The 23,216-nt window shown below is 41.5% G+C and overlaps 2 protein-coding genes across 15 annotated transcripts in view; both read left to right on the top strand.

The window, feature by feature from the left end:
- Fam184a (family with sequence similarity 184 member A) overlaps positions 1 to 9,694 on the top strand; it is a 132,379-nt gene extending 122,685 nt beyond the window's left edge. Inside the window, exons 14-18 of one of the 5 annotated variants that reach the window (XR_007590991.1) lie at positions 1,738 to 1,855; positions 4,363 to 4,467; positions 7,578 to 7,780; positions 8,527 to 8,620; positions 9,196 to 9,694. Coding sequence is in view for 3 of the 5 variants with exons in the window: in XM_050138192.1 (XP_049994149.1) it covers positions 1,738 to 1,855; positions 4,363 to 4,467; positions 7,578 to 7,780; positions 9,196 to 9,277 (508 nt within the window). In the remaining 2 variants the exon portion in view is untranslated. Of the gene's footprint in view, positions 1 to 1,737; positions 1,856 to 4,362; positions 4,468 to 7,577; positions 7,781 to 8,526 lie in introns of those variants that run through there. The other 4 variants (XM_050138192.1, XM_050138193.1, XM_050138194.1 and 1 more) reach the window with 4 other exon arrangements.
- Positions 9,695 to 14,475: 4,781 nt separating this feature from the next.
- Mcm9 (minichromosome maintenance 9 homologous recombination repair factor) overlaps positions 14,476 to 23,216 on the top strand; it is an 88,683-nt gene continuing 79,942 nt past the window's right edge. For 6 of the 10 annotated variants that reach the window (XR_007590948.1, XR_007590946.1, XR_007590947.1 and 3 more), the window contains exons 1-4: positions 14,478 to 14,724; positions 18,154 to 18,464; positions 19,758 to 20,074; positions 21,719 to 21,800. Coding sequence is in view for 5 of the 10 variants with exons in the window: in XM_050137976.1 (XP_049993933.1) it covers positions 18,161 to 18,464; positions 19,758 to 20,074; positions 21,719 to 21,800 (703 nt within the window). In the remaining 5 variants the exon portion in view is untranslated. Of the gene's footprint in view, positions 14,725 to 18,153; positions 18,465 to 19,757; positions 20,075 to 21,718; positions 21,801 to 23,216 lie in introns of all 10 variants that reach the window. The other 4 variants (XR_007590950.1, XM_050137978.1, XM_050137974.1 and 1 more) reach the window with 3 other exon arrangements.

Raw genomic sequence — 23,216 nt, 5'->3', positions numbered from 1 at the left:
GCTTAGTAATTCTGTAGGTAACATGTTTCCGCTGAGCTAGGTGTGGCGGTGAACACACTTTTAATCCCAGCACTTGGGAGGCAGAAGCAGTGGATCTCTGAGAGCTAGAGACTAGCCTGGTCTACACAGTGGGTTCCAGGCGAGCCAGGGCAACACTGTGAGACCCTTTCTAAAATAGTAACAACAGGATGTTTCAGTTAAATTAAAACATACACTTGAATGGGGAGATCTTTACAACTAAAAGAGGTTCCAAACCTGTAAATGATTGTCTTAGATTCATTTTACTTCTTCTCTTTGTTCTGCAACAAAAATATCAAGGGTGGGGTTTACCTACTTTCTACCTGCTCTTTCCAACCTTAGGAAGTGGCTCCAAATGGGCTTTGCTTCCAACCACAAAGGCAGCACTCCAGTGACATCTTGTGGCTGCTCCAGCACAAAGCCCAAATGCCCCCCCCCCCCCCCCTTTGAATAGATAGAATTTTTAAACCTGAATAGAAAACTGAAAACCTTGGTTCATAAAATGCATACAGGCAATTCTTTTCATATTGTAATCAAATTGCAAGACAATTCTGTGACCGCAAAGGATATCATTTATTGTTGCTTAGTACACACTGTCCAAAGAGAGAAGGGGAAAATGTACTGAGATATGCTGTGTGCGTAACTTCAGTACTGATTTAGCCAAGTCCCGGGTGAGCCAGGAACAGTCACTGTCTGGCGCCTCACTTTCCTATCCCCCTCAGGGCAGCAGTCATGGGCAGGATGGAAAGCTAGACATTTTTCTCCAAATAATTTGTTTGGCTTGGATTAGTGGTAGGCTTGTATGACTCAAAATACAGAGACTGTCTACTCTCTAGGATTTGCCCGATGGGACAGTGACAGATCACTGGTGTCTGCATCATCTAGAAATTACTCAGTACTTGTTAAGTAAATTTTTTCAACACTCTTCATTAGCCACAACTTAGTAAGTTTTAATTCTACCTTATCTATTCTGAAAATAATAAAAATTAATTCTTTAATTATTGATTATTTCTGAAACAGTTCTTTTTCCCAAGACCAAGGCAGAAGATAGCATTTGTTTTCTTTTTTATCGGCCCTGCCTCTACTCTTAGCCTCTGCATTATCCGTGTCCCCTCTGCTCATAAAGAACAGCCTGTGTTTAGTCTTCAGTGTCACCCACGTCTGTTCACAGTCTTTTGCCATCCAGGAAAGAGTAGGCCTGCCAGAAATTGTGATTTTTTTTAACTGATGAGGGTTTTTTTTACTGGTCCTTTTTAGCAGATGATGTAGAGTTTCAAAACTGCATTCCCCACAAACCAAACAAGAGGATGTCATTCATGTGTGTCTTTTGTTCCCCCTTTGTATCTTTTCTTGTTCTTCATGTCTGTCACATACCTCAGCACACAGTATTGTAGTGATGGTAATCACTCCTGTCACTGACCTGAGCCTGTGAAGTTTGTATCACTCAGTGTCTCAGTGCCTTCCCAGAGCTTAGCTTACCTCGCTCACATCCCAGGTAAAGTGGATAGACCCCTCCAGATATAGCCTGTGGCAGGAGCACTTAATGTCTCTTATTCCTGCGGAGCCTTTAGCAACTGCAGCTCTTGAGGCGGTTACCGTGCTTGCAAGTCTTGTGTTATATCTGTGTATATTTAACTGGACCAACTGAAAGATGTAGGTATTTACTAGAACAGGATGTGTCTGAGTCCTGTCGTGAGATAAAGGTTTTCTCGTTTATAGACTAGAAGAAATGGAAGAAAAGTACCTGATGAGAGAATCAAAGCCAGAAGATATACAGATAATCGCAGAATTAAAATCCTTGCTTACAGAGAGAGACCAGGTCATAAAGAAACTAATTGTAAGATATTTTCTTTTTAGTACAACTATGTCAGTAATCGATAAACTATTGGTGGGGGAGGCATGGGGAAGTGTTTTTGAATAATTCTAAATGAAAATGAAAAATGCAAAATCTTTGTATTGTGATCAAGTTTATTAGAACATAATTTCAAATTTAAATTTGACATATATTCTAGTGGGAATTTCACACTTTTCTTCAGTGTTTTTATTGAAATATTTTAGTACTTATTAAATGTTTAATAAAGCCATTACCATTTAATAGTTAACATCCTTTATGTAGGGATGCATATTGTACATATAGAATTAGAACTAAGGAAAATCTGTTAAGATGGCTGGGAATTAGTCTGCATTGTCAACTTACCAATTAGTCTCTTTTTATGTTGTTGTTTGTTTTGTTTTGAGATAGAGTTATGCTATGGAGCCCTTAAAACTCACAGCAATCCTCCAGCCTCAGTATCTGAAGTTCTGGAATTACTGGCAGGCATCACCATGCTTGGTTCAAACAAATCATGTTAATTTCCTAAAGTGTGTTCCACCTACCACTGATCAGGAGAGCTATTGAACCATCACTCAGGAGACTGGGGTTTGAGGCCCACCTGAGCATCATATCAAATTCAAGAAATTTTTGGTATACTCAAGAACCTGTCTCAAAAGCCAAAATCGAACAAGCAAAAAGAAAGGTTTCATAGCCTAGTTTAGGAATAACTCTGTGCTCTGTCAGGGAGTTGGGATGTTTCATGTGAAGGACACTCAAAAGATTTTTAACAATAAACTTACTGTCTTCATTAAAACCATTATTACTTGGGAAAATATATATACAAATGTTTGAAAATGTATAAAATATTTTAGAATTTTCTAAAATGCTCTGCCCTGGTCAGTAATTAAAATGTTGCTGTTTATTGCCACTAATAAATGAAGATCTTCATAGTACAAGTGAAAACAATACACTAATCACCTATAGTTCCTTGATTGCTTTAATTACACACTCTGAATATTAGCATGTCACAGCACAAGACCAATCTTCTGACATCCTTTAAAAATCACTTTTATGATTTAAAAAATTCCATCCGTTTTCAGGACTGGGAAGTTGCTTCTGAAACCTACAGGGATGATTAGGGTCCAGAGAGGGAACCAGGAGTCAAGAGAGGGTTTCCTGTGGCTGCAGCCTGCCAGGCACCCCGTTTTTCTCATTCTACCCAGCAACAGTAGAGTCAGGAAGAACCGCTGTTCCATTTATGAAGTGAGCAGGCATAGCCAGTGCAGTCATCTGTGGCCCCCAGATGACTTCTTGAAATGTTACAGATACACTGTATTTATGCTCACCAGAGGGCAGATCCCCACTGTTTCTACAACACAGTCATCCCTACACCTCAGGGCGTGTGGGCCAAGGCAGTCAGTGGCAACTAAGAAGGTTAGGAAGAGTCTGGTCGTGCTGAACTACACTAGAATCGAGGCCAGTCTGAACACAGCCCATTTTCTTACCCCGCGGCTCTGTCAGCTGTGGCCTTCCCAGTCTGCTTGTTCAGTTAACACATTGTACTCATGCCTCCAAAATGAATGATTCTCTCTCTGTAGAGACCATTCCTTTTTCTAGTGCCCTGACTGTGTAATACATATGATGTCAAAGGAAAGGCGAGATGAGATCGAATCCATCTTCAGGTATTGAAGGATAATATGGTGGTATAATCCTTACATATGGAAACCACTCAGCCATATATACTAACAGAAATTCTTAGGGTCAGTGCCTGGCCCTGGCAGCCCTAACACTGGATGCTGGGTCACCCTTTCTCAATAGGCCAAGTAAACAGACAATAGTGAAAAGTAGGGAAAAAATGTATTACATGAGGCCACGTGAGAAGAGGTAAAAATAAGTCTCATGGCCTTCTCCCCTGAACCCCAGTGTCCATCACTGGGCTCCTGACATGAGACTGAGGTTTGAATGCCAGACAACAGGCGGACATAACTTAATAGTCCTGACCCTTAGCTCCAGTCTCCCTGACAAGGTGACCTGATAACCTGTCAGAAATGTCTGGAATCCTGTCTGGGGACAAGTTCTGCCTCTGCCTGGCATCTCTGTCTTTTCCTTTCTGAGCATGAGACTCAAAAAATTCCGATTCATTGGGGGACCATTGCTACTACACTCTGGCAGGTGTGTCTTCAGTGTTACCCTCATTCCTGTTGTGTGTACACACCTCAAGTACAAGTGAGACCCACTCAGATGCCACAGTCCGCACCACAAAGAGATCTAGGCCTCAGGAGATCTTGTCTTGAGTGGAAGGGTATTAGATGGTATGGTTACGTCCCTAGGCCTAGGGTTTAAAACGCGCTAAAAGCTGACCTGCTAGCAAGCTTTAAGCCACTGGCAGTCAAGCCTAGACATGTTTAAACAAAATACATAAACCTTTATAGTTTATTAAATTTTTAATGAAAAACTAGCAGTCATACAATTTAAGTTTGTAAATCTATAATAGAAAATGTTGAAAGGCTGTTTATAATTCTTTTGTATAGGAGGATAATAAATTTTATCAGCTGGAATTAGTCAATCGAGAAACTAACTTCAACAAAATATTTAACACAAGTCCTACTGTTGGTGTTATTAACCCCTTGGCTAAGGTATGTGCCACAGACACTGTAAAGTAGGGATGTGCTTGAGACCTGGAGGGAAATGGGCTAAGTTATGTGGAGCAAGCAGCATAAGGGTAGTTTTTTAAGTGTAATAATCTCCTACTAAAGTTTACTAATTCTTTGTTCATTTTCAAAATGAGCTACTCATACATTGGTAATTTATACGCCTTAAAATATTTTATTGATATTGAATCACCTTGGCTCTTTGTTTTCATATATCTAAAGAAAAGCAAACTTCTGACACAGATTAATTTATCGTCATTTCCTTATTGATCACAATAGTCTGTGTAGCTCAGAAAGACTCTGGCACCAAATGCCAAACAGTTCTCCCTAGCTGCAGGCCTTCCGTCATAGGGGAACTAAGCGTGAACCTGTAAGCTTTACTTTCACCTTCTTTGACTGTTCTTGACAATTTAGGTATAACTCTTTCTGATTCTGTATTATTTATTCTCTTGGAACAAATGGAAGAGCCTTGAATTAGATCTGGCTAACTTATGCATCATTGCCCATCTTTTCCCCCAGCCCTAGTCTTTGGGCACAGTGGGTATTCCATAAAATGTGTTAAACTGCAAAAATGTATCACATTTTTTAAAGGCAACACAAATTATTCTATAATAAAGCCAGTGATGAATAAATCATTGTATATGCTGGTTTCACATGGACTGTGAACCTCTTAGGAGAGAACAATAATAAAATAAAGCTTATATTAAAGCTGTTTTTAATCCATATTTTATTGCTTCACATTGTGCTTATTTCTGCTAGGCCCTTACCCAGAAATTTTATTTTCAAAGCTTATACAATTTCTCTGTTTAGAATTTTCAGGTGTGTTCCAAACTTTGAACTTCAGTATTTTACAAACTAAAAAATGATAGCTCTCTCTTTAGAACTTCTCATAGAAAGCTCTCAATAAATAATGAAATGAGTGAACAGAATTGATTTTATGCTGGGTTTTTGTTTGATTTTTGAAAGTCTCATGTGATCTAGGCTGCCCTTAAACTCCCTTCACAACCAAGGCTGACCTTGAACTAATACTGACTCTCCTACCTCTACCTTCTAATTGCTTGGATTATAGCTGCATGACATCCACCTGTCTTTAATTTTATTATTAAAATTAATAATTTAGATAACATAGCTTTAAATTAGAAAATAATTTAAGGTTTATGTAAACAAAGCATACTAGAGAATTGTATTTATTTTATCAAAATTAATTTTTTAGCTTTAAAACCACTATTTTAGAATTTTGCCAGAAGTATTGATTTTTTGTTTGCGTTTGTTTAGACCATATTGGTCTTGAACTCAAAGAGTGCCAGTATTAAAAAGTAAAGTGTGCTGGGCCACCTACACCTGGCTATCAACTGTCTGATTTCTTAATGAAAAAGAAACAAACATCCTGAAACCTTTAAAATGTGAAGCCCTCTGCAGATTAGATAAGACAGTGTTGCCCCTCAGCTGCTGTTGAACCTCGTAGCTTTCCAGTGTGTTGTAATATGAGTGGCAGGGCTGTGTCCCCAGCACCCCGACCACCTGCTAGCTTATGCCCAGAAATAATTACACCTACACTGTATTCTTTTAAACACTGCTTGGCCCATTATATCTAGCTTCTTCTCGGCTAACTCTCGCACCTGGACTAGCCCATTTCTAGTAATCTGTGTAGCCCACGAGGTGGCTTACCAGGGAAGATCTTAACCTACGTCCATCCTGGGTTGGCTTGCTTCATGGTGTGTGTCTGCCCGGGAGAGGGGAGCATGGCTTCTGCTCCAGAGAGCAGAGCTGTCGAGTCTGAGCTCACTTCCTCTTCCTCCCAGCATTCTGTTCTGTTTACTCCTCCCACCTATGTTTTAACCTATCAGGGCCAAGCAGTTTCTTTATTGCTTAACCAATGAAATCAACAGATTGATATATGACTCTCCCACATCACTTCCCCTTTTTGTGTTTAAACAAAATAAAAAGGGGAGGGCTTTAACTTTACATAGCAAAATTACATATAACAAAACAGTTATCAAGTAAAAATTACAATAATCTTTATCATAACTAAGGAAAACTATAACTATAACTAACTATTCTTAACTCCATCACCAGTGTGCATGCACAGGGCTCTAATGCTAGAGACACGCTGTACCGTAGACAGTCAGTCACAGGGGAGGTGTGCAGATCATCCACAGGACTGGATTGTATTAAGTGATGTAAAAGGCCTATCTTGGATATTATTTCCATTTTTTAAAACTAACTTTAGCATACATCCAATTGAAAAATATGTGAGAATATTCTAAGTGAATTACAACATACTAATTTTAATTTTAATTTTTAATAAAGGTTGATGCTATCAATTCTAGAGCTAGGGATAAAATTTTGAGGCTGCATTTGTGTTCCTCTTCTGTTCATTTTAAGTGCTGATCAGATATTAAAAATTAATTACTCTTGACTTCAGCCTTTAAACTGTGAGCTAATTCACGATATTGCCAGTTAATTAAAAATGCAGATTTAGTTATACAGATTTCATTTTCTTTCTTTAGAAAGATGGCACAGAGAATTTAAAATCAAATTATTTAAGTCAGTTTTTAAGTCTTTAGAAAAAAATGTGGATTTGTTTCAAACTATGATGCCAAGCATTTCTTATTCCTTTTTTTTTTCCAGGCAAGAACAGCCTCTCTTTGACAGATGGATAAAGTTTATGAACCTCTCTTTTAATATTGTGTTTAACTTGATGCCTTCTGATTTTAGCCTAAACCCAGTCACCCCTGTGGTATTTGGAACTTCTCCTACCTCACTTGTTCCCTGCACCCTGCTCTCTGTCCTGTTCTGCTCTTTGCCTGGTCCATGCAGTGGTTAGGGAACAGAGGGAAAACACTCCTAAATGCCCCTTGCCCTGTGCTTTCTGTCCTGGTAGCATGCCTGTCTTTGAGGATTCCATATAGATGAACACTTACAAAGATCGCCAGACCACACTTTGGGTAACACTGGTTAATTTTAACATGATAATTTGACACAAAGGTTCCAAAAAATTTCCATGCCAAATTTATACTTTCTACTATTTCCTGTTGTCTTGTTGGTTCTTATGCCGCAAACGAGTGTTCTCACATGTGTTATTTTTAACGCAGCAAAAGAAGAAGAATGATAAGTCCCCAACAAACAGGTTTGTGAGTGTTCCCAATCTAAGTGCTCTGGAATCCAGTGGAGTGGGCAATGGACATCCTACCCGCTTGGAACCCATTCCCAACTCTCCAGTCCATGATGTTGAGTTCAACAGCAACAAGCCACTTCCGCAGCCATTGCCACCCAAAGAGCCCAAGACATTTTTGAGGTGAGCCTGTCTCACCAGTAGTTTTTTTCCCTTGTTTTTCACATTTTTAACTTGAGAAATTTTCATTTTTATCATCTCAGAGAATTCTGTTTTGACACTGTTCAAAGATTTTTTTAATTTGTCATTAGTGAATTTTCTAAATCCTAACAGAGGTGTTCACATAATTCATGTGCTGAGAATTTTAATATTTATAGTTTACGAGGGTTTTAGTAGTGCTAACTTTTATTAAAATTTTCATTTCTTACGGTTTACATATTTATTTCCTTATATCATCCTATTAAGATATATAAGCATATTGCCAAATTAAATAATAAGCTCTGAAAACTTAGCAATATAGTTAAATACAGATAAATTTAGAAACAAATCAGTTTTTAAATTATTCTAGTTTGAAGCTGCCTCAGCTGATTAAATATATTAAGTAAATTTTGAATGAAATGAAATTATTAAGCCATTTAAAGAATTAAAATTTTAAAAATACTATTTTGTGCTCACTTTAATACAGCTTACTTTTCTTGTTGTTGATTCAAGCTGATTTTTTTCTTTTTACTAAGTCCTTATAACTCCACTAGTAAATTTTACGAGTGGAGTAGTATTTCTGCTTCTAAGCTAAGCGATTTCTAACACAGTTAATGACTAATTCTTTTAAAGAGTAAGGAACTCGTAAGAATGAAAACTAGTCGAGTTTGTCTCTGAACGTGTCTCCTGCTAAACACTCTGTGTTGCTTGTCTCCCGTGCGGGCGCTCAGGTATCAGTAGGATGCATGTGCATGTGCTCGAGGGACGTGGCCGCTGGAGCTTCCATTACACATTGTTGCGTGCCTTGTAATTCCCCCAAAGACGGTAGGGATGCTTTCGTTTCTTAAGTAGCCCAAAGAATCTTAGAACTAAGACAGACTACTTGGAGAATAGAAGAAAACCCGGTTTCTAATGCACTCTGTTGAAAATCATCTCCATATGGAATGATGGAAGCTTAGAGTAACCTTGATTTGGTTACGACTTTAGTTCTAGTGGAGGACACAAATGTGAGGATCAATGCTTGTGTCAGATTATGGTAATTCAAAGGGAAAAGTTGCCCAGAGAGGGAACGCTATTTTGTTCTCTCTCTCTCCCCACAAATACTCATTTTTTTTAAAGCTTCCGAGATGATAATATTGTATTTGCCAGTTGTTTAACTTTCGGGCCTTATGGAGTAATAATTGTGATGTGGCTCCTGTCACTGAGATCATCTGAGCTGACACAGTAATTCATGTTCTCAGAGAACCCGCTCTGATGCAAAAGGGTAGTAGCCAGTCCTTGCATACCGTTCTGACAAGGGTGGCCAGTGGTGAAAATCAGTACTTAAAATTTAATTGCTCTCCCGTGTCTCTGCAAACTGTTTAATCCTGGGTTACATGTCTCTCTCTTTATGAATTTAGTCCTCCTCAGAGTGAAGCTTCCCCGGTGGCTTCTCCAGATCCCCAGCGCCAGGAGTGGTTTGCCCGGTACTTCACATTCTGAATGAACTGTGCTGGCTCAGCTCTGGTGGACTGACAAGAGCCTGCCTGCATCCGCATCAGTATGTGCACAGACTACCCTGTGTAAAGCACTGGGAATGAGAAGGTGTTTGTCCAATTTGAAGATGCACTGTATTTCCTGTGAAAGTTACTGGAATCACTCTCTGAGGGTACTATACTCTATTATGTGTGTAATTATAACAATTATTTTTATTTGAGATGGAAGTCTTTAATCTTTGTAATTACTGCATAATAAATTTTGTTAGAACAAATGGTTTTTGTTGTTGTTTTTCTATTAAGTGTGCTTTAAACACTTTTTAATACCAGGTGTAAGACTTGTCAATAAGTATCATTGCATTAATGATAATTAATTGTTATTTCAATAGTCTTCAAATCAATATAGGGAAATATATTCTATTAATAACTTTCAATGTTGTGTATAGTTTTAACTAAATTGTCAACATTTATAAATCTAGAATAAAAGAATTTCTGTAAATTGTGTACTTCCAAGTATATGAATTCTTGCTGGTTTATAGCTTTTTTTCCTTTTTTATTTTGGTAGATGAAATATAAACCTTCAATACAGCTAATATCTATGATTAATATTATTTCTACTCTAATTTGTTTTAAAAGGTAGTTTATGCCAGCTATGCTGGCACATGCCTTCAGTCTCAACACTTTGGAGCTCTGTGTATTAGAGCTCACTCTGCATAGGACCAGCAGGGCTATATAATGAGACCCTGTCTTTTAAAAAAAAAATCCAGATTATCCATTTTCATAGTAGCCTGGTTTCGGTTAACACATCAACACGGATCCAAAGATGTCAGACATGGTTTTTTTCTTTTTTTGTCCATTTTTTATGACTGTATGTGTACATATACTTTTGAATGCATGTGTGTGCACAGAGGTACATTTGGAGGTCCAAAGTTGATGTCAGGAATCATCATGGATCCCCTTTTACAGTTTCGAGGCAGGCCTGTCGTCCAAACCTAGAATTCTCTTAAGTGACTAGCCTTGTTAGATCTCCTGTGTCCACCTTCATGCTTGTCTAGTAAGAATGTGGGGTCCTGGAGGCCCAGATTCCTCCAGTCCTTACATTTGTGCAAGTATCTTAAGCCCTGAGCAATCTCTCTTTCCCCACATTTGACATACACTCGAGTTCATCTTGGCAAAAACATTTTGTGCTGTGACTGTAAAGAATGCAGCTAGAGTAACAAGTACTGGATAGAGGCATTTTCAGGTCCACTCCTTCAGTTCTGCTTTTGAATACCTAGCTAGCTGTGGACTTACAGGGTGCTGTGGTAATTCTGTTTAGAATTATTGGCTGGAATATCTCCAAAATGGATGGAAGCAAAACTCGGGCTTGCCTAAGAATAGCCCGAGTTATGGGCACCTAAAGCATCAGTTAGACTCTCCAGAAGTGAAAAGTTATGTGGCCATTGCTTTTCATACTACAGAAAAGTCACTGATTTTATCTTTAATAACTAAATTGAAAAAGTATTATCTATCAGTTGCTGGCCAGAATATATTTGAAGCTGTTGTCAGATCACTTTTAATAAGTAGTTTCTAAGAACACTGTCAGCAAGTAGGGGGTTGTGGCCTTTCTGATGGCCACTGTAGCTACACATGATCTTCATCCACAAAGATCAGTGTAGCAATCAAAACGGGCTTGTCTCGGGCCTTTCTGGAGAGATATCACTCTCTCTTCACCCTACAAGGGAAGGATTCAATAGACTAAAGATTCCAAGTCTAGCTTTACAGGTAAATGATTTTCTTTGGAGTGGTTCACATGAGATAGTTGATGCAGGGGTAACTTGCACAACTGAACGTCCTACTCAGCGGCCATGGGATGAAGCTCAGTGATAAGAGCCCTTGTTGGACCGGAGTTCAATCCCAGGGCTCTCACAGGTTGTTCTCGAACCTTCCTAACGTTGAGCCCCAGGACCAGCTACAAAAAGTAATTATAAATAGGCTTAATTCTCAATTTTTAAAAAAGTACTACGCAAGTTTTTAACCTCCTACCTACTTTCGCACAGCTGGGCAGGAGGGGGTGGTGATTGGAACGTGCGGGTAAGGTCTGTGGGTCTATAGACCTTCCTCTATCCAAGATGGAATGTTTACAACTCAACTGCCATTACCTTACATCTAGCTGTCAGGGGTATTGTTGGACTGATTTTGTAGTCATCACTATAGGTCATGGTCTTCATCAGGCCAATAGCTCTGCTTCAAGAGGTCACTCTGCGTGTGTGTGTGTGTGTGTGTGTGTGTGTGTGTGTGTGTGTGTGCGTGCGTGCATGTAAAGGTTATACTACAAGGCTTGAGCATGCCCTATAAGCCATTTATGGTCATTAATATTTGAAATCCTAGCACTTGGGAGGCAGGAGGATCACAAATTGGAAGCTAGTGTGAGCTAAATAACAAGGCTGTCTCAAAAAAAAATAAAAAACACTTCTAGTAATTGTAGACTCAAAAACACAACTCTCATCTCAAAGGGGATAACACATAGTTTATTCTGGAGGAAAATGTGTGTGACCATAGCCCAGGGACACAGTTTCATGTTACTCCATGTTACTCCAGTTCTATGGTCCAATGTGCTAACAGTTTCATGAAGTTTTTATAGTAATAGAAGCAAGTCAAGATACCTTTTGAATACGTTAATGGGATCGTGAGTTACTCAGGTGTGTTGGTTAATTTTAACTGTCAACTTGCCTCAACCTGCAATCACCTAAGAAGTGAATATAACTGAGAAACTGCCTATATCAGATCGGTCAATATGCATGTCTGTGAGGGACTCTATCCTTAACTGATGTCAGAGGGCCCAGCCCCCTGTAAGAAGTACCATCCATCCTCAGGCAGGTAGGCCTGAACCGTAAATAAAGCCAGCTGAACACTAGGTGGCTCGTGAGTCACCCAGCAAGCAGCATCCTCTGACTCCTGTCGCACTTCTGTGGCTGTAAAGCTCATTCTTTGTCAGAGTGAATTCTGACAACGCTTGTGTACTGTCAAGTTACTGCCTTAGCTTCCCTCCGTGATGGCCCAGGACCTCGAATTGTAAGTCAGATAACCCCTTCCTGCCTCAGGCTGTTTGTCACAGCAGCAGAACAGCAACTTACAGCAAAGCCTGGAAAAGTCTAGGTGCCACCTGATGACATTTTTAATTATAGAGTTTGGAGAAGCAGGTGGTCTGAGAAGTTAATATAGTCCAAAGGGACTGGCGAGATGGGTTGGCTGTTAAGAGCATGCACTGCTCCTCTGGAAGACACAGGTTTGATTCCCAGAGCCGACAGCTGGGAACTTATAACTGTCTGTTATTCCAGCTCCAGCAATCCAACAGCCTCTTCTCTGGCCCCTGTAGGAACCTGCACTTCTGCGCATACCCACACAGAGAGGCACACAAATATACCTAATTAAAAATAATAAATGTTGAAGCAAATACATTCAAAAAGGCTGCATAAGACTTTAGTCAGACAAAAAGAATGGCAGAAAATATCTTTAGGGAGTTTAAAGACAGCCTAATGCAACCAAGTTTGGACCTGTCACGTTCCAATCCACAATCATAGAGGCTCTAGGTTAACCAAACTTTTAGTAGGTTCACTGTAGGGTGTGGTTTCTTTTCAGGTACTTCTGGTAAGTTGTTATTGTTTTAAGACAGTTTCACTACACCCTAGTTGGGCCTGGAATGAACTCTAGACCAGGGTGGCCCTGAACTCACTACCCGCGCCTGTCTCTGCCTCTCCTAGACTGACTGTCTGCAGTCAGTGACACCAAGCCTGGCGGCAGGTACTTGTGACAGGTGTTCTTGGAGTGCGGTGGAGCCTTTCTTGCTTTTCTTGGCTTCATCTCAGGTTGCTAGGACGTAGGATGAGCTGAGGTCACCTGAGCTATCCCAAGACACTGGCATCTGATTTCATTGTCTCCTGTCCCCCAAAGAAAGGTGAACAAAGAGAAGAATGAATATAGATTATAAACCAAGAGTGAGTAGGTCAGAGAGCATAGGGTAAACGAGAGAGTTTATTACACCTCAAGCTACAAGAGTGCCGGTGGCTACAGGGACCATTATGGAAGCAAACACCCCTGGAACGAGAGTGGACAATGCTCAAACTACTGTGCTGACCTTCGTGCTTAGGCTGGGTAAATGTTACTTCCAGACAGCTTTCCTGAGGGTGTTTTTCTATTCAGGTAACTGACAGACTAATTTGGGATAACTTGTTTTTGAGAATCTATCTCAAGTAGCCCAGACTGAGCCTGAACTGACTATGGAGCTGAGGATAACCTTGAATTAATGGATTTCACGCCACACTTCCCAAGTGCTGGGATTCCAGGCATGGGTCATCAAGTCTGACAATTTGGGTGAACACTTACAGATGGGGACAATGATATGACTCTTATTGTCCAGAAATCCTACGGATGTAATATTTTAATCTCACTGGCATTCAGAATGTCATGTCTATACCCAGGACCAGAGATTCAAGAGTACAACTCAGATTCTTTTCTTTTTAACCATAACTTATTTAACAAAATAGGTAAAAATGATTTTTCGAATAAAAATCTATAAAAACAGCCATGCTGTACTACTGGGAGAAAGTAGCCTTTCTTTAATGGGTCCCAACAAAGCCCTGCCTACATCTTTCTCCCTTTTTCAAGATAAAAATTCCATAAACTGCTAATTAAATTCTTCTTAAATTCTTCTTAAACTCAGAAACTTGGAGAGGCAGACTTGCTGGAGAATTGGATCCAAGATCAAGAGCATCTGTTGCTCTTCGGGAGGACCAGGAAAAGCTCTGAAACAAAAGCTAATACATAATTGTACACCACTTATAAATAGCGAAAAATTCCACCTTTACCAGAATTATATATTCGGGTTATAAGTAGCAAGGAGCGCGCGCGCACGCGCACGCGCACACACACACACACACACACACACACACACACACACACACGCACGCGAGGAGAGAGAGACAGAGCGAGCCCGCGCCTCTTCCCGCCGGTCCTCGCCCCTCCCCGCTCCGCCCTAGCCCCGCCCGAGATTCCCCGTCGCTCCTCCCTAGTTCCCACCAAGGGTTGCCCGTCACCCAGACTGACGTGAAATAACCGCACGCCTTAACTACCCGCTTCGCCCTAACCCCGCCCCCCAACCTCCATGCCCCATCAAAATCCCGCCCCAGTACCTATAGCTCCGCCCCTCGCCGCGTCCCCGCCTCCCGCCTGCTTCCGCACCCGGAAGAGCCGCGGCGGCCGGAAAGTTGAGACGGTGTGCAGCTCGGGGTCGGCGGGAAGCACAGGCTCTGCAGAGGCCGGGCGAAGGCAGCCGGACGAAGCCTGCGCGCCCCCGCGGAAGGCGGCCCCTGGGGCGGCCGCGCGCACGCCCCGCCCCCTCCCACGCCGCGCGGGCCGGAGTGAGCACCCGCGGGAGCTGTGCGTCCCCTGCGACCAGACAGTGCGTGTCAGCCCGTAAGTGAGCGCCGCAACCGCATGTCCCGGGGCTTGTTTCCCTCCCGTGCTTAGCGTCAAGTCTCACCCGCACCCTTTAGTTTCTCAACTACCCGCGGAGCCGGGAGGCCCGAGCCAGCCACCTGTGGATCGAAGCCGTTTGGAAAGCATCCCTCCGCTCGGCAGGGATCGCTGGCCAGGCGGCCAGGAGGCGCGCAATGAGCTCGCACCCGCGAGTGGAGCGCAACGTGGGGTTGAGATGCGCGCCCCGGCGGGGGCGGGGCCATAGCACCCGAGGGGCGGGGCTGCGCGAGCCTCCGGGACCGGACTAGGCTCGCTTCCCAATCTGCTCGTTTTGGCGCCACCTTGCCTTCCACAGTATGAAATAAAATAAAGCCCTTTCATTTGTTTGGACGTCAACAAGACAAACGGAGAGGGAACTTAACAATTGCACATACATCGTGCCCCAGGCAATAAATGGCTAAGTCTGTACCGGGATGTCCGCGTTTATGGGTTGGCCAACTTACCTAATTGCATGGTTGATGAAAAAAAAGCTGTGTTTGTGAAACCAAGCAAAAAAATTTAACCTGCTCTTAATATGTACTTAAAATTCTTCAGCTGCCCTCTTTGTGCATGGTTGGAGTTGTTTTTCTAGATTGCTAAATCTGTTGTTCTACAATTGCTGTGTTTGTAAAATCTTAAGGACTGTCATTTAGTCACTCTTGAGAGTGGTGCCGTTACTTTTTTTTTTTTTTCAGCAAAGACCACATCATAAAATACGGTGTGATCCCTTTCCAAATACTTTTTGTTTTACTCTTGGTTGGATATGCGATCACCTAACCAGACCAAGCTGCTTAGTGTTTTAGTGTTGACTTGCTTCCCTTGATTCTCTGAAGAAATTATTTGTTTACCTCTTAATCTCATACTAGCTCCCTGTAATTGCCAGTGTTCTGGGCTTACCTGTGATGTCACCTTATATCTTTATACCTCCCTGCTAAGCAGATGTGCAGAGAAGGCAGAAGGCAGGATCATGCTGCTAATAAGTAGCCAGTGTGATCCAGCGAGGGGATGCTAAGCTGAACTCTGTGTATCAGTCTTCTTCAGTCCGCATGTCTGCAGAGTATGATGAATGTTGGGTAAATAAAACAAGTCCAGTTCAAAACACGCCTTTGCTAAGCCACTGACAGTTTCTCCTCCGGCGCTTGTCACCTCATTTAAATTAAATCCCTCCCCGTGTCCCTTCTCTTTTATGAGTATGTGTGTAGGTGGCATCAGAGGCCAGAGAATGTCATCAGATCCCCTGGAACTGGAGTTAGAGGCCTCTGTGAGCCCTCCCTATATTGGTGATGGGCTCCAAATTCAGGTCCTCTAAAAGAGCTGCCCTTTGCTCTTACTCATACTGTGTTTTCACTCCTTGGTGGGCGGTTTTGTTTACACCTGTCACTTGGGTCTCTGTGGGCGTGGTAACTTTTACTATGGCTTGTGCATGGTAGGTATTGGGAAGCTGGTGCTGAAGTGGGTTTAGAGTTTGTGATATGACTGTATACGTGGAAATGAGATAGGCTCCTTATCTCCTTATCACTCCAAGAGAGTGAGATAGGTGAAGTGCAATATCTTTCGGTTTTATTGTCCGTAGCTTAATGCTTCTTTCATCAGTTGGTCTAGCTTTTCTATGTCTATTGATTGCTTTTACTGAAGCCCATCATTTTCCTATGTTAATAAGAGAGAGCAGGAAACACATTTACCTGCAATGTACAAATGTACAATCCTACAGCAAACCACTAGTTGTGTTAGTACTGCCCATTGGATTAATAGTGTGTGTTGTTTATGCAGCAAAGTGTGTGTGAATCTGTGTGTATCTGTGTGTCTGTGTGTGATGCATGTTTGCAATCCTAGCATTTGGAAGACTGAGGCAGGAGAATTGATACAAATTCAAAGCAAGCCTGGGCTACATAGTAAATTTCAGCTCAACCCTCTCAGAAGACAGAGATCTCCTCCAGAAACCAGTAAAGGCAGGCGTGAGTGGAGGGCAGCTCAGAACTTTCTACATATCATCTATAAATTGTAATGTATTAATAAAGGACTAAAGAGGAGAAAGAGCCGGAGAAAATATATGAGAAATACTTTGTGCCATTTAATACTTTGATGATCAGCATCATCCAGTTCTGTAAATTAAAATTAACTCCCCCCCCTTTTTTTTTGTTAAGAAAACACATTTACAGTCTAGGTCTGAAATTTCTTTTTGAACCTTAGGCCGTGAATTGTCGGGGAGTAGGCTTCAGCAGCATGGCTGCTCCTTCCCATGGCCTCACAGGGTACGCTGCTCTGGGTGCAGCAGGCTGGTGCTGCAGTTGTACCCAGGTGCTTTGCTCATTCCCCTTTTCCCCAGTCATCTTCCTTCACTATTTCAGGAATCTGTCCTGGCTCCTGCGGTGCCCAGGATGCTCAGAATGCACATTGATGCTGGAAAGAACCTTAGCTGATTTAACACCATGCCATCAGCATGCTCAAACTCTAGACTCCTCTGGTTTTTCCATGACGACTTTTATGAAGCATTCTTTTGAGCACTACCCAATCCCTATCATCTGCGGCTTGTTTTGTAGATTTGCATGTGTGTGGCCAGCAGATCCCTCCATGCTTTTTAAAGACCTTAGAGAATATAGAGCAGACCTTCTCCTCTTTTATTTGTCGTTTAACTGAGTCACCGGAAGATGTTTGCTGCATCAGAAAGAACCTCACTATTATTTTATTTTTATTTGTGTGTGTGGGGGGTGTATGTGTACTGTAGCGTGCATGTGGAGGTCAGAGGGCAACTTCTGGGAGTTGGTTTTTGCCTTCCACCTTGAGGCAGGGCCTCTCTCGTTTTTGCAGTTGTGCTGTATATTCTAGGGTACTTGGTCCTTGTGCTACTGGGCAGTCTCCCATCTCTAGTACCGTCTCTGAGTTTTAGAACTGGAATTAACTATGTGATATGTGTGCTACTGCGTCCGGCCTGCTGAGTAGGTTACTGGCATCCAGACTGGGTCCAAAGGCTGTGGTGAGAGCACTTCTCCCACTGAACCTCTTCTTCAACCCCACCATCATTGGTTTCTTTGTTTGGTTTTGTTTTGTTTTTCGAGACAGGGTTTCTCTGTAGCTTTGGAGCTTGTCTTGGAACTCACCCTGTAGACCAGGCTGGCCTCAGACACACAAGAGATTCACCTGTCTCTGCCTCCCGAGTGTTGGGATTAAAGGTGTGCGCCACCACTGCTCGGCTACTGTCACTGAATTTTTAAAACACGTTTTACATAACTATAGTGGGTTCTCTAGGTTAAGACTGGATTCAGATACTATTTTGTGAGTATGACCAAAGGCTGGGATGTTTATAAGAATAGACCGTTTGTTGAGTGGTGTGCAAAGCTTGAGTAGCAAAGGTCTAATACCATCTTTTCTTTCTCTTTTGTAACCTAGAGTCAAGATGAATAGTGACCAGGTCACACTGGTGGGTCAGGTGTTTGAGTCCTATGTTTCAGAGTACCATAAGAACGATATTCTTCTGATCTTGAAGGAGAGAGATGAAGATGCTCACTACCCAGTTGTGGTGAATGCCATGACCCTTTTCGAGACTAACATGGAAATTGGCGAGTATTTCACAGTGTTCCCCAATGAAGTACTAACTATTTTTGACAGTGCGCTTCGAAGGTCAGCCTTGACAATTCTGCAGTCCCTTCCTGAGCCTGAGGGCTTTTCTATGAAGCAGAATCTTCACGCCAGGATATCAGGTAAACCATTAGAGAATGTTGTCGGCATGTAATATTCTGAGAAGGTTTGGATAAATACGACACATTTGGGTCAACACATGGGACTCAGAGCATTAAGAAATAATTGTTATTTTGGGACAGGTTAGATGGCTCAGCAGGAAAATGTGCTTGCTGCCAAGGTTGGCAATCTGAGTTTGGTTCATGGAACTCATCTGATAGAACTGATCCCCAAATATGTCCTCTTACATCTACATGCACTGTACACACACACACATACACACACACACACACACACACACACACACACACACACACGATAAATAAATCTAAAAAGAATTTAAAAAATAATTGGTGTTTATTTTGAAAATACATATCTTTCTATATGACACATATCAATGGTTGTCTTCTGGACATGAGATACCATGCCAACAGCGGGAGGGAGAGAATATGAAAACATCAGTGTACTTGTGTCTGTGTATTTGTTTGTGTGTATAAAGTTATATAAGGCATACTTATGAGCTTTTGTGACTACGAACAATAAAATACTGGTAAAGTGTGAATTAGAAAAGATCCTACCCAGTGATCTTCATAACTTTTTTATGAAACTGTATTTATACATTATGATGAGCATTGGGCTGCCTGACTTTCAGGAACTCAACACATGCTTGTTGAGACCATGCTTTTAATTTATTTGGTGATGATTAAATAAATGGATTTTATGTGTGACAGGTGGCAGTATTTTGTCCACTAAGTGTGGTTAGCTGTATACTTAGAGGCTACCGAGAGCTCTCTGGTGAGAACCAGTTCTCTCTCAGTCCTGCTTGTGGCTTCTAGACATGTGCTTTCAAAAGAGTCCATTGATTTCTGTTGTCTGAAATTTTTAATTGGGTTGATGATCTGATTTTCTAAAGTAAGACACAAATATGGTCAAGTGCTTTCCAAACAATCATGAAGACCTCACTTTGGATCCTTATCATTCATGTGTAATGCCAGTGTGATCCCAGTGCTCTGGAGGCAGAGGCAGGAGAATCACTGGGGTTGCTGGCCATCCATTCTCACAGAATTGGTGAATCCCAGGCTCAGTGAGAGACATGGCCACAAAATAGGATGTGGAGAAATAATTCAGGATGGTACTGAGCATGAATATCTGGTCTCCACACTTGTGTACCTATCCACCCACACATAGTCAAGTTAAAAATAAGACATAAATATTTCCCCCTAAATTTATGCTATTTTAATATTTTCTGGTAAAGACATGACATTCTACAGAGTTAGTTATCAAAGTATAAATTGATGATGTTATTTTTCCATTAGGTCTGCCTGTTTGTCCTGAACTAGTAAGAGAACACATCCCTAAAACCAAGGATGTGGGACACTTTTTATCTGTCACTGGGACAGTGATTCGAACAAGCGTGGTGAAGGTCCTGGAGTATGAGCGGGATTACATGTGTAACAAATGCAAGCATGTGTTTGCGGTCCAGGCTGACTTTGAGCAGTATTATACCTTCTGTTGGCCATCGTCATGCCCAAGCTTAGAGAGTTGTGATTCCTCAAAATTCACGTGCCTCTCAGGCCTGTCTTCATCTCCAGCCAGATGTCGGGATTACCAGGAGATCAAAATTCAGGAGCAGGTAAATGATCAACTCAATGAGAAAAAATAACACCGTTGGGGGTGTTATTTTCTACCAGAGTCAAAGGGCTGGGATTGGAGAATACAGCTTGGACACAAATTGCCCTGTGTTTTCACTTTACGGAAGATCAAAGTCAAACTTGTCAAACATGTATTGGAAACCATGAAATAACCATTGTGTTAGAGCACTGATGAGATTTTAGAACCACTTAATAATGTTAAAATTTAAAAGTAAATATTGGGGTTAGAGACATGGCTCTGTGGTTAAGAGCGCTTGTTGCTGCTCTTGCAGATGGCCTGGGTTCAGTTCCCAGGGCCCACTTAGTGGCTAACTGTTGGCAACTCCACTTCCAGATGATCCCAGGCCCTCGTCTGAACTCTGTAGGCACTGTGTGTACATGATGAACAGACGTACATGCAGGCAAAACACCCATACACATAGAGTAAAAGTAATTATAATAAATGAACAAAAGGCTTATATTAAACATTCTAAGTTAGCTGTACTTAGGAATATGAAAAAATTCAGTCAGTTTAACTGGTTGCCAAACATTGACTAGGGCAGAGTGTGGGGTTTGGCTCAATATTAAAAAGTATGGATGATCACTCGTTTTAACAAATAAAGGGGAACTTAACTTTCGTTAAATACAAAGGTTTGTTTTCTCACATAAATAAGGAGATAGGCAGCTCAAGGCCAGCATGTAGGTTCCTCAATGTGGAGCTCTTACTACTCACTTCTCTTGTCCTTCTATTGGTTTATTTTGATAGGTCTTGCTCGGTAGCTCATGGTAACCTGGAATTCACCATGTGTGGGGATAACTTCTGAGAAACACTGTTCAACTTACAATTCAAACTTTTGCCACACCTAGGTACAAGGGAGCTTAGGAAAAAATCATTTGCAAAGTCATGTCTTCATGGAACAAAGCCAGGGTTCTGTTACTAAGGAGCAATTAAGAGACTGGTTGATTCTCCAGATGTTCAGGCTGGATGGAGATTATGAAAGAAATGTCTCTCCATTGCTAAATAAGTAACTTTGTCACAAAGTTTAAGTTGGTTTCAATATTTATTTTGACCGTCTACAATATAGATTATAGCTGGAGATATTTTTCATATTTGGTGTTTTAACTTTACTATAGCAAATTCTTATTTTTTAAGTTTTATTTTTGCATATGTGTCTGGATCTCTTGTGGATGGGTGCCAACAGAGGCCCGAGAGGGGCAGATCCAGTGGAGCTGTAGTACCAGACAGCCGTGACACCGCTCCTCTGGAAGTGCAGGGAGCTGGGAACTGTTGTGGTGTCTCTCCAGCCTGTAGTATTAGTGAATTCTGTTTTGATTTTTGTTTTCCCAACACAGGGTCTCATAGCCCCGGCTGTCCTGGAACTTATTATGTAGACAGGTTTGCCTTGAACTCAGATCTGCCTGACCCTGTCTTCTATGTACTGGGATTAAAGGAGCCCAGCTAGTGTTAGTGAATTCTTAAAACTGGTATTAGTCATAATTTTCAAGAAAAATTCCTTTAGTCCTATCAGAATCAAATCTGATACTATTAGAGAAATGCAATCAGTTTCAAGTACTACTACATTTTGGATACATAGCATCTAGTTAAGCACGCTCATGTGTTATCGTTGTGTGTTTTCTTTGGCTAGGTCCAAAGGCTATCTGTTGGAAGTATTCCTCGGTCTATGAAGGTTATCCTGGAAGATGACTTAGTAGACAGTTGTAAATCTGGTAAGGATCACTTTTTAGATTTTGAGACCACATTTCTGTGTTGCTCTGGTTTGTCTTTAACTCTCAGGCCTGAGTGGTCCTCAGTCCCCCCTCTCCTCCCCCAGCAACGGGGACTGCATGTAGCCAGCGAGAGTAAACTTTTGATAGTTTGTGTAGGAGGTTCTCAATAGCCATTTCTTTTTATTTTCCACAATATGACTGACAAGGGGATGGGGGCTATAAGTGTTTGCTCTGTGAAGAGTTGGGCTGGGGGTGGGAGGAACTAATAGCTGAGGTTGGGCTAACCAGTACCTCTGCTGCCTGACTACTGACAGAGCTGGAGCATAGGTCCAGACCCCTCATCTGGTGCTTTCTTCAGTGGGCCCTGCTCCACAGTGTCATCTTCAAGAGGGCCTAGTGGGTTTGGTGGACAAATGATACAAGATGTGACTGTCAAATGCTACTAAAAGTCTTGCTGGTACCTAAACAAAAGGAATTCTCTGTGCTGTGTGTGTTGACATCACAATTAGTGATGATGATTTTGTAGATTAGTAGAGAACAGTGTTTCCATATAATTTAATGAAACTGAATTATGTCTGCACTGAAATCTTAGACGATATTCTTTCCATTGTCATTAATAATAAATATTAATACTTATTAATAATAAAGGTAAAAGCAGTCTGTTAACTGCCGTTGGTCTCTTTATGCACAGCTAGCTTCTAAAACCTTAGAAATCAGAAGGTATAAATAGTGTAATCTGGGCACTCCAGGAAGTCACACCCCTCAGAGCAGTGAAGCTCATTGTGCTGATGAGGAATGGATCCCACTTCTGACATCTGCAGGACTGAAGCTGTTGGAGAAGGGAGGGGTACACCAAGGGTTTGGCATGTTTCAGTGGAAGAACTTAGTTAGAACTTAGTAGTGGGAAAACCTCAATAAAATAAGAGGATGTTCATATAAACTTATGAACAGTTGTTTTCACCTAAAATTTAAGAGGGAATGCAGTAACATGCCGTTATTCCAGATTGACTTTGAAAGGCATCCAGCACTGACTTGGGAAAACTCTCAGAAATACGTTTGTAGAATACGCATTACCGTGCTTGTCCGCATTTGGCATTAAGATGCATTTAGCTAGAAATGTGTCTGGTAGTGTGTGTACTAATACTGCCATTTCTCTGTAGTCAGCACCAAGGAGCCTTTCTCCAGGAAATCAAAAGCTCTGCAGATTACGTATTATTCATAGAGATTTAGAGTGAAAAGCATTTTGTATCTTAAAAGGAACTTAGGACTGGGAGGGATGCACCCATACACTGAGACAATGGGGATCGGGAACTCACCAAGGCCAGCTGGCCTGGGTCTGAAAAAGCCTGGGTCAAAACTGGTCTCGCTGAACATAGCGGACAAGGAGGACTACTGAGACCTCAAGAACAATGGCAA

The sequence above is a fragment of the Alexandromys fortis genome, unplaced genomic scaffold, assembly GCF_014885135.2.
Source record: "Alexandromys fortis isolate MF-2015 unplaced genomic scaffold, M_Fortis_MF-2015_v1.1 scaffold_14, whole genome shotgun sequence".
Classification (NCBI taxonomy): domain Eukaryota; kingdom Metazoa; phylum Chordata; class Mammalia; order Rodentia; family Cricetidae; genus Alexandromys; species Alexandromys fortis.
Note: the sequence above shows the minus strand (reverse complement) of the source record. Positions and strands in the feature narration are given on the sequence as shown.